The sequence below is a fragment of the Mercenaria mercenaria genome, chromosome 12 (assembly GCF_021730395.1).
Source record: "Mercenaria mercenaria strain notata chromosome 12, MADL_Memer_1, whole genome shotgun sequence".
In the NCBI taxonomy this organism is placed as follows: domain Eukaryota; kingdom Metazoa; phylum Mollusca; class Bivalvia; order Venerida; family Veneridae; genus Mercenaria; species Mercenaria mercenaria.
The window spans coordinates 17840845-17852954 of record NC_069372.1 but is presented as its reverse complement, the minus strand read 5'-3'; the positions used below and the strand labels follow the sequence as shown (position 1 = coordinate 17852954).

At 35.7% G+C, this 12110-nt stretch overlaps 1 protein-coding gene across 1 annotated transcript in view; it reads left to right on the top strand.

Annotated features, from left to right (window-relative positions):
• LOC123533136 (von Willebrand factor A domain-containing protein 2-like) overlaps positions 1-12110 on the top strand; it is a 35674-nt gene that overhangs the window by 10649 nt on the left and 12915 nt on the right. Inside the window, exons 2-6 of the mRNA XM_053519323.1 lie at positions 386-511; positions 1102-1315; positions 9347-9584; positions 9925-10046; positions 11278-11484. Coding sequence (XP_053375298.1) covers positions 1240-1315; positions 9347-9584; positions 9925-10046; positions 11278-11484 — 643 coding nt within the window. The 5' untranslated portion in view covers positions 386-511; positions 1102-1239. The remainder of the gene's footprint in view (positions 1-385; positions 512-1101; positions 1316-9346; positions 9585-9924; positions 10047-11277; positions 11485-12110) is intronic.

Sequence of the window (12110 nt, the reverse complement as noted above, 5' to 3'; positions counted from 1 at the left end):
CATTCAACCTGTCCAGATCATTAGCATTTAGACAACAAAAACACACCGAGTAATACATGTTACATTACAGCATGACCGAAAGCAAGATAATATCATAGACTAATGAAGAAGTAACCATGATATTAAAATGAAACAATTAAGCATATATGGATATCAGAAAGAAACACGTAAACATAAGTTGCACAAATGGTCATGCAACAATGCAAAAATGGGATGTCCGAAGGAAGCATGTGAACATGAGAATAACGAATGCATCTATGTAAATTGCAAGATTGGATATACGAAAGCACAATGCAGTTTTTGCCCTAATTCTGTTCCATAGTATGCTTTCAGAGGTTTTTCTTTTCAAATTTTATCTTACTTATCACCCATGTTTTTTTTTCAGGGCACAGCCAAGTGTCGATGCTACGGGCCGGTAAAAGAACCTTGGTTTTACAATCTATTCAGCCAGTATTGGTTATGGCGTCAATGTGGAGGAGTTTCAAAGGATTATTTGGAAAACAACATACTGGTTTAACACAAATGCATGATTACAGCATGTTTGATAGTTTATCTGGTCAAAAACTAGAGTGCGGAAATCCTAATCATACATTTATTAATCCTACACAAAAATACTCATTCAGGGAAATGTTAACAAATACAATAATTATTCTAGCATAACACTGCTGTTCTTGTCACTTTTCGGGGGTGTTTTAACAGGAGAGAAAACCTGTGTTAACAGAGAGATTTTCGCGCTCGCGTGCTTTGATAACACTGTTTTATATATGCGCGTACCATGGCAACATTCGGCCCCAAAACGGATAATTCAAAACGAAATGACGTCAACGTAATAAAAAAACAACCCAGACATTCCCGCGCATTTCGTGGAAAATTAATGACGTTGAGAGACATTATATCCATTTATCAGTTTTTACTCGTTTTATGCTAGAATAGCGTTAGCGCATGTTCATTTCGTGTTATAACATTTACAGAATCCCTTGGGGAAACGGGCCCGGGTACCAACCAATCACTCGGGATTCTGCAGATGTTATTACACAAAAAGCATGCGTTATCCCTACATAAATAACCGGTCGAATATAAATGCCTATGAAATCACTTCAGATAATCCAACGTGCCAAATGATGCGATACGTTCCACTGCCTCTAAACTAATGCAGATAAAAGAGGATTTTTACTTCCTTGGTGAAGTTATTTGACAGTGAAGTTGCGTCAGACTTGCTTGTTTGCTTTATTATTTAGAATGTGTTCAGTGATAAAAATCGTTTTCTTGTATATGTGCCTAGGATTTACCGTGGATTCAGTTTCATCAACGCGTAGTAAGTATACTACACTGTTATACTGTTTTTGTTGTTGCTGAATGACATAAAAGCTTTTAAAAATATTTGAGCCGTCCCATGAGAAAACCAGCATAGTGGCTTTGCGACCAGCATGGATCCAGCCCAGCCTGCGTATCCGCGCAGTCTGGTCAGGATCCATGCTGTTCTGTTCGCTAACAGGTTCTCTAATTTCAATAGGCTTTGAAAGCGAACTGCATGGATCCTGACCAGACTGCGCGGATGCGCAGGCTGGTCTGTATCCATGCTGGTCGCAAAGCCACTATGATGGTTTTTTCATGTCGCGGCTCATTTATGTACAAATCTATTTATCTAACCTGTATACATTACTTAGAAAGTAATTATATGATCTGCTGCCATAAACATTTGATGTACCGTATAAATGTTGTTGTTTTTTTTTTTTTTTTTTGCCTGTCGGAACATATTTTGCTATGTTTATTATGCCATTTCACAATATCGGTTTTCCGATCGAAGTACCAACATCGGTAGATTACGAAACACTAGCAGCCACTAACGGAAAACAGATAAAACATCGAAGAAAGTGTGTATAGTGGTACACACTCAATGTAAAACTTCTATTATAATAGTTCAACAGGAAAAACTTACAATGTGTTGTTTTGCTATTGAATATTCATAATGTCGACAATTGATTTCGGTTGGTAAATATCTCGGGATCCGATGTTTTGGTTGCGGTTTTATCCCGCTACCAAAGTTAAAGTGTATTTCTGACAATCATAGCATCTTTATTTGATTCCGAATCACATCCAAAGGATGTTCATGTGCTACACAAAAAAGTCCCATTCATGAACAATGCGGATGAATTATCAATGAACAAGCAGTTCTTATTCAACCTGTATCCACTTGCACTGACTATTTAGATTATATAAGATCAGTCAATGATAAGGTATTCCAGCCAATGGTTACATCACAAGCTGGGTCAGGCAGAGTTCATCTTAGATACGAGGCACATTAAATTTGTATTTGTTTCTCATTCATGTATATTCATAGACTGGCATTTAAATAGAAAATAAATCTACCAAAAAAACCCGCATCCATCCGACATTTCAAGGTTTTGATTTTGTAATTAAGAAATAAAGTATCTCAAATAGCGATTTGTCAAATGAGAAGGAATCACGAGGGCCCAGTGATAATAGGCATCTAAAAACAATGATTTTATTCAATTTGAGATATATAATTTGGATTCTAGCACATTGTCAATGATTGCTAAGTATATCCTTGAAGACATCCATCAAATATTTGCCAGTTTTCTGTTGCTTTCTTTTCAAGCGCGCCGCTATGGAGAAATGATTGTGGCGTCAGAAAAACTGTATCGCTGCATAGTTTTCAGCATTCCTTATTTAATGTGAGAACTAATTGAGTCGTATTAGAATTAAACATATACCAAAGGCCTTCTCAGATTGTCGGAAAGTAATTATTCTGTAACATTTCGCAGGTTTATAATATTCCATGTCACTCTCGCTGACTTGTGGTATTCATATATCATTAATGTAAAATACAGAAAGATATATTTATTTTATTTCCAAGATTTACAAACATTTATAAAGAATGAAATTTCTGTGTAAACAGCAGTTACCGTATACATTCTGAACAGTGAAAGATTTATGACTAATGAAAAAGATCTTGTATACAAAGGAATGTGTTTAAATAAAATGCTTGCAAAAAGCGGTGAATTAAAACCGTTAATTTGGTTTAAGAACTGCACAATATGCCTTGTGATATTATTTTTTCGTATCTCCCGTTGGGTGATATACTTAGTCTAATATTTTCGCATTGAGTTAAATACTACAACCATCGGATTTGACGAGACGCCCGTATATTATAAGACTATTTTTTTCTAGAGTTCATGTGCTGATTTGCTTTCCGTGTAAAAAAGATTTTAGTTTGCCTAGAGTTTTCAAAATTGTGAATTACGTAGGCATTCTCTGAAGATGGCTGACTACTATACTAAACGTTATCTACTAGGTGTCACAAGAAAGACTTGCCCGGTAGTCATCCTTGAGAGACCCTTTATAGTGAAGTAAACGAGGTCAAAGGTCATTTGTTGCATATTCATATGTGTTTCACATAAAATACATTACATCTTTGACGTTTTCGGTAAAGAATAACAACAATGGTATCTAAATAAAGTCAGGGCTATGTACATTTATTTACTGTAACAAATAATTGGAATAATGTTCATCATAAATATTGATTAGGAGTTTTTCAGCTCATATGCATACGCATGAATATTAATTGAAATGTTCATTTAGTACACATATATCTGTTCTTAACCATTGAAAAGAATCCTATCAGTTTTATAAATGTCCAACTCAAGCATGAAAATATTGCATGCATTAAGAATATAATTAGTATGAAACATCACATAGTTCAATCTTGCTCATATTCTTTTCTCTTTACACAATACCAGAAGACATTGCTTCAAAAATATCACAACTTTATTGCTTCGTTGACATTTACATTTCTACAGTTGGTATAAAAATAGCCTCGCATGCACATTCAAACTTGCAAACCCGGTTGGATCAGTAGCATTTGCACCTTAATTATTACATTTCGTCTTGCAATCCACATTAGTATGTAATATGTTACTTTAGGTATTATAGGAATACAGTCGTACATGCAATCACCCGTAGTATCCTTTGTATACATGCAAACTTAGAACCATTACTTTACGCTATCGATGCAATGTTGTGAAGCGTATTTAGTACATGTACAACCTGGCGTATATGTATAGCTAGGATGACATGTCTGTATACACAGGATACACGTGTGGTCAATCTGTATAACCCTGATACCCAAACTGGCCTTCATCTATATCTACGGTACCCATAGTTGCCTCTTTTTATGCCACGGACACTCATAGTGTATGTAAAGCTAATCCGACCTGTATGTTTACCCATGATACCCAGAGTGACCTGTATACCTCGGATATAAAAGCGGCCCTCTATCCGTATTTTCATACATACAAGGGTCATACAATAAATTCTGTTAATGGTCTTATTGTGAACAAATTATAACAAATAGTGTCATACCTGTACTATCAGTACCTATCTGTACCTTCAAAGTATTGGCCCCTCCTTTGGATTACCGCATTCTATCTCTTCGAAAGATCCGCGATTCCCGTTGCTAGGCAACCATCGGAGATTTTACGCAGTTCCTTGGCCACGGTAACTTTCAAGTCTTCTAGATCATCGAAACGAACCCCCGTATCGGCATTTTTAATTTGGAGAACAGGTCATAGTCACACGGAATTAAGTCTGGATTATATTTCCCATTTATATTCCCTAATTAGTGACGTCACCGGATCTGATTTATGCGGCGTCGCGTTGTTATGAATCAACACTACTCCCGCATTTAAGAGTGCGGGTCGCTTTTTATGTATAGCTGGCTTCAATTTCTCTTGCAAAAATTTTGCACAATACCTTCCGTTAACTGTCTGTCCAAGGGGAACATAGTCAGTGGCCAATACACACCATTATAATATGCCATAATTGCCAGCTGTTTCAGATTTCCCTGTTTTCGTCGGAATTTTGCAGGCCTTGGTGACCCAGGAGTGTGCCATTCGGAAGATTGCGATTTCAATTCAAGTTCATAGCTTCGTAACAATGTCTCATATATTGCAACAATACAATTTAGGAACCTATTACTTCATCTTCATACCGCTTTAAGTGTTTTTCTGCAAATACTACCCTGTTTGTCATTTGGTCCCGATTCAAGTGATGAGGGACCCACTTCGCGGAAACCCGCTGCATTTTCAAATGCTTCCAAAATATCGTATGACCTGATCGATGAGCAATTCCAACACCCTCAGCTAATTCCTCACATGTATAACGTTTGTCTTCATCCAAAAGTTTCTTTACTTTTTCAACATGAAACTTGTCTTAGCCTATACCGGTCGTCTGCTGCAGGGGTTATCGGAAATGTCAAAATTTCCTTAAGCTAAACGTCTTATCCACCTATAAACTGTATTAAATGGCACTGCAGATCCACCACAAGCTTCTGATATTTTTTTATGGATTTCCATTCCTGTTTTCCGATCAAAAACTCAATTTTTATGAACGCAAGCTGTTCAGCTTGACTTACCGCGGCCATGACGTTAAAGTGACGTCTAAATGACGCCACAGCGTGATGACGTCATATGACGCACATGAACGAATTCGGCTTCAATAAGTAGCGTAATAGGTAATGGCCATACGTGCCTTGTTTTATTACTTTGCGATATGAGCTGAAAAAAGATATGAGACCATTATCAGAACTTACTGAATGACCCTTGGATGTAGCCTTTATGTATACTATGAATACCACGAGGGGCCTGTTTGTTCACCTTGGATTCCCATAGTGTTCTGTATATAAAACCAGGCTGACCTGTATTTATACCAAGAGTACCCATAGTGGTCTTTATGTATAGCAAGTTTACAAATAGTGGTACACTGGATCCAATAACTTGTGGCCTGTATTTATAGCCAAGAAGACCTGACAGTTTACTAAGGATACTCAGATAGACCTGCCTCTATACCGAGGATACAACGGTGGCATGTATTTATATTCAGGATATTCATAGTGGTAACATTAAGTAAAAGTAAACTCTTTTTTTTTTCTTGGACATATTTTAAAATTTACAGTTCGTGGTGGTTTGTCAGATTCGCACAAGTTTTCGTGCAGAGTTTGGAACCCAAATCATGGATATTCTTTTCTATATTCAATGCCGTGGCAAAATTGAAATATATACCATATATGAATATGTGTGCTTTTCGTTCTTGCATCTATTTCACCTGTGTGGTTCCACAGTGGTCGTTCCTTTGGACCCCTTTTTTTCTTAGTTTATGCAAATGTCATGTCAACTATTGTTAATAACAAACTTTCATAATATGCTGATGATTCAGGTATTATTGTCTCTGGAAAAGACTTCTCATAAACTGTTTTTTGTCTAGTGAACTTGAAATTGAAAGTGAATGGCGTGTTGATAACAAGCTGTCTCTACATTTTTGAAAAACAGAGTCCATTCTGTTTGGATCAAAACCAAAGTCAAGGTCTCAATCAAGATTGAATATTACATATAATTGTACAAATATTAAAGTTACCAATTCAGTGAAGTACCTTGGTGCAATCTTGGAAGGTGCAATCTTGGACCAGAATCTATATTGTGATGAAATTGCAAGATCTGTGGTTATTAAAGCATATGCAGTCTGACATTTTTTATATCGTAAGAGTAAATTTCTGTCCCTTCATGTGAGGAAAATGGTGGTCATGGCTCTGATTCAGTACCACTTTGATAATGTTTGTTCTTCTTTGAATTTCAGTTTGACTAAATACTGTAAGACCAAGTTTCAAATTACTCAAAAAAAAAAAAATAAATAAAAAACAAGCTTATTCAGTTTGTCATTGGGTCTTGATAGTATGTCTCATGTAACTGCTGGTCCTGAGCAGTTTAGGTCCTTGATCTTGTCACCAGTGGTTAAAAGGGTTGCCATGCCGCCAATAACGGGGTCCATAATGGAAATAAGGGGAACGCTGTTTCTCTTTTTGTGTTATCCCTGGTATTGGTGTGCATTTCATGGTTTAGAATATATGTTTGATTGTAATTAGTCTGCTTGTCACCATATTGTTGTTATATATCATGCATTTGTTTTATTGCCATGTTTTATGCTTGATTTGTGTACACTTTTACCAAATAAAATCTACCTGTCTATCTTGTCTATCTCACAATATATAACAGTTTATGATATTTCAGTAAAACGCTAGATTAAAACTTTCCCGATCAACACATGACAAGATGATTTAATATTTAATGTCTTTTCATTATATAAATTCAAATGCGAATCCTAAAACAGAAAGGCAAAACGCACAAATTCAAATTTAATGAGTGTAAATAAATGTCGTATCAAATGTGTGTGAAATAAAAGGGGAATTATCTGTTTCATTTTTCATCACATATTTTTACAGTCAACATAAACGTATGCAAAGGAGAAACGCAATTATAAATACATTATAATTAAATATGTATATTTTACCTTTTTAAATTATTATTATTATTATTATTATACCAGATTTATATAGCGCCCTTTTCATGATCAATTTCACGTTCAAGGCGCTTTACATAGTTCAAATACAGCCACACAGGGCGCATAATTCATCCTCTACTAGTACAGACACAGAGCGATCTGACCAGAGGGACAGAGTGAGACAAAACCCCCACGACAGAGAGATCAGAAATCAGATACAGGCTTGTCCGGCTAACTTAGCCTAGCTCGTTTCGAATAGACAGCCTGGTTCTTTAACGTGCCCAGTGTATAGCACTGATACACGCAAGGATTGTCCGACCTCAGGATTGGAAGGCCAGTGTGCAAACCACTGAGCTATCCGTCCACAAATGTAGTGTACAGCTTCAAAACATTTGAAAAGTAAACTGATACCAATTTGTTTAAAACTGTTTTTCATAATTCACACATTACAATTATGCTTTTATACGTTTTGTACACTTGAAATGTTTTGAATCTCATCTTTCCGGCACAATAACCAAAGTTTAAGTTCTCAAAAAATGATTGTACCTGTTTTAGTGGGTGGGGTTGGGGACAAAGGATTATAATTTCAACACAGCATTATGTCCTAAAGTGTGTTTAAAAAATACCAATCTTTCTTTCATTTAAACATTAAGAAATGTTTCACACGTAAGATATTTAATTAATCACGTTTTCATAAATTGAAAACAAATTTAAGTAATCGCCGGTTATTTTTTTTATACTTTTGCATCAAATGATTACTGTGATTATAAAGCATGTCAAAATTAACACGTGCTGCTAATAGATAAACAAAAGAACATGTGATAACTTCCCACGGGCGTTTTTGGATTTAAAACATGTTAAAGACAGGTAAAGTGTAAAACTCCGTAATACTTTTCTCCTAAATCCTATCAAAAACGGACGAAGTGAATTTTGTCTTGCAGTTTTCTTAGTCATACCCTTAAATATTAGGCTCTAGGTGCTGTTGCTAGTGTAATCATACCCTAAATTGACCTACTTATATAATCTGGTATTTTGTCATTAATGCCAGGGACTTTCTTAGTGTTGAATTATCTATTCAAGTGTCTTTCTTTAACTCGTTGAAAATATGGTAGTGCAAGGTTGGCATGCCATAAACGCGTTTATCCACTCTCTAACACTCCTCGCAGACTCCGCCCCTCTAATGTTTCCTTTATAAGGATTACTGACCGTTCCGAGACGGTGCCCCAGTATTTCAACTTTTCTTTTGTCTGTTTCAAATTTTGTGTTGCGTGTTATGTCTTGCTTGTTTTTAGTGTTTTTTGTTTTGTTTGTTTTTTTCCCCTATCGCTCTTTTACATTTGCGCCCTCTCACCTTTTACTATGAGTAGGGTTACGTACCCACATTATTTTTTTGGCACCGACCGTCCCTTGGTGGTGTTTACTGTGTTGTTTTTCCTGCTTGTATGTGTGCATCTGCGTGTGCATGTGCATGTGCGTGATTTAATACAGTTCAACCTAGCTAAGCAAGATAATCAGAAATCCTTATTTTATGTGAAATTTTAATTCCGTATCCATTAGGACTGCCTCTGAAGATAAATGTGTGAAGGAGGTTGATTTATGCAGCCTATATTTATAATATACATATGAATGTAAGATCATTTTTAAGCAAATAACGCATGCAAAGAAAACAGTAACTGTGTCTGTTTATAAGAGCTAGTGAAATACACAACCCTTCACTTCCCCACCACAGGCAAAAGTGGAACTCATTGCCGATGCAATCAAATTAAATCATGTCATATATTAAGGATAGCAACACTGAGCACTGAGCACCATCCGTATATTCAATTTGACTGAACAGAAAGAACAATGAACTTCAAAAAAAGTAAAGTAATAAAAACAATGGTTTCTTTCTGCTGTAAATTGAGTATAAAAATTAGCTCATAACTGTCCGAAACAATAACTCTAAACTTACAAAGCATCCCAATGAAATTGACTGTATTCAATATACTTTTAGATTGCCAAGATTCTTCGCCAGCTGACATTATGTTCATTATCGATGACTCTGGGAGCGTTTCGCAAGATGGTTTCATAAACTCACTGCAGTTTGTTCAACGGATTGTAGATGCTTTCAATATAGGGCCGTCAGCAACTCAGGTGGCATTGATCGTCTTTGACTACGATGCTCGTATCGAGTTTTATTTTAACAAGAATAATGACGTGACAAGCTTAAAGTCAGCTATTTCAGCAGTGAAGTATGCAATATATTTATAGGTTTTAAAGCCTCCGATAACGTCGCGCTTAAATTTAAATTAATTTTCACTTAATGTAGTGAGTGGTTTTGACATAAATTAATGATGTTGTCAGCTGGATGTTTCAACTCTTAGGGCAATTAATTTTCTGTTACCATTGATATATTCATACCTGCTAGACAGAAATGTCATACCGTTAAAACCCACATTCAATATGATGTCAATAATGATATTAAACATTTTCGATCGTGCCTACTGTACATATCTTCTTAAATTTCAAGACTGAGTACAAAGTACTCAGACGAAATTATACGAACTGTAGATAATCCATATTGAATTTTAGTTATACGGGTGGAGGAACTAATATTACTGCCGGTATTGTCAAGGCAACAGAAATGTTCAAGGACACATCTGCATCAGGACGCCGACCGTCGACTACTGGAATTGCCATACTCATAACAGACGGTAATATCTATAACAGTATATATGACATCAAAACGTAAACATATTTCTAAACGTGAAACTTTTTTACAAATGACCGATGCCGCCCTTACCGGAACACGCTTGAAAGTCGATTTTCTTTTTCAATATTTTCCGACTTGCAAGAGCAGATAATTCATGATCAAGCCTGGGTATCTATGATTTTCAATACATATTTCCTTTTAAACATGATTCTCAGCTAGTACACAAAGTTTAAAGGAATTCTGCCGATAGGAAAATATTTGCCCTATATACATACATGAAGCTGTCCGATTTACCCTAAAGTGGCAAAGACAGTTCATCGGTCAGTTTTGAAATTTGATTATTGACGATTAAAGTTATTAACCACTTATAAGAAATTTCTTACGAATGAGCAAATAAGATATAAATATGTTGTTAAAGAAACCTAGGCTAGAACTAACAATCACATAAATAACATGTTTGTATCCCACATACAACGCATTTTCAAGGTTTTGGAGGTGGAGCCTGATGTCCATTAAGAACACCATACACAAAAGAACTAATCCTTGAGGGACTGCAGTCTACATACAGAAAAAATCAGTAAATTGAAAATGCGCTTATGAAAGACCAAGTTGACCTAACAACGTTCCAAAACTACATCATTCAAGTCGTCTGTCTTTTATCTAAGCAATCAATCTCAAATGGTGTGCATTAATAGAGAGTTATCAACATCTAAGTTTAAGAAGTACAGTGTTCCTACGGGGCACAATCTCAAATGCTACATAGATTTACCGTTGGTGAAAAGAAGAAAATGCTACGGAATGATTTGTTGTTACTCTACCATGCCTCTCAGGTCTTTTAAGCCTATAATAGCTACGCACAAGTATCACAATTTTTTTCACCATATGCCTGAACTTAAACACGGACGCTCACAGACATTTCTGAAAATAAAATGAAGACAAATTACGAAATTTCACAGTTTTTTTGTAAGGCTGAAATAGCAGGATTTGGCTGTAAAACGATTCATCTCACTTCTACTAATATGAATATCAAGATTTAAGTGCTCATTTTCAGACATTTGAAAGAACTCGTAGCCAATAAAATGAAGAGATACCAGCTTTTTTGTTCATCCATTTAAAAACTTCTAAAATGCTTAGGTTGTCCTAAATAATAAGTTAATGGAGATCAATGTCTTAATAACGAAGTCAGCGTTTTTAATATTCAGATTCATAGATTTTTTTGATTCATTTTCAAGGTGACATTAACAACTTTGAGCAAAGTACAATCACTGCACAAAAGCTGAAAGATCTGGGGATTATCATTTATACAGCGGGTGTTGGAAGTGCTGTTAATGTTGAAGAGTTACAAAATGTGGCAACAAATCCGTCTTATTACTTCAATGCAAACAGTTACAATGCACTGGAAGATATCAACGGACCATTGACGTTGTCAGCTTGTACAGGTACGTTTGATATTTTCTCTGTTCCTTTAATGTGTAATTATACTCTGACATTTGTTTAGATAAAGTCTGAGCTGCATGCCAAGTTGTCATTGTTTTCCTACAAATGCTTATTTGCGATTTCTTTCACCATGGCCATTTTAAAAGAAACCTCTTAATTGTATTGACTTTATTTACATTAATTATAGATTTTGCTTTTTAAAGAACGTTTGAATTTTTTGTACAAAACAACATCGTCATATGTTTTCAGCTCGCCTGTCATGTAGAGACAGGGTGAGCTTTAGTAATCGCCCTTCGTTCGTCCGTTCACAATTTCCTTGTGAACATGATAGAGACAACATTTTGTATTTGATTTTAATCAAACTTGCACATATTTTGTATGGGTATAATATCTCAGTTCTATTTGAAAACTGGCTGGATCCCGTCATGGATTCCAGAGTTATGACCGCTTTAAGGGCCAAAATTTGCTATGTTTTGGCTTGTAAACACGTTAGAGACAACATTTTGCAATTAACTTTTATCAGACTTGCACACAACCTGTACTGTATTTGCATAATATCTAGGTTCCTTTCGAAAACTGGCCAGATCCCATTATGGGGTTTAGAGTTATGGCCCCTTAAAGGTCCAAA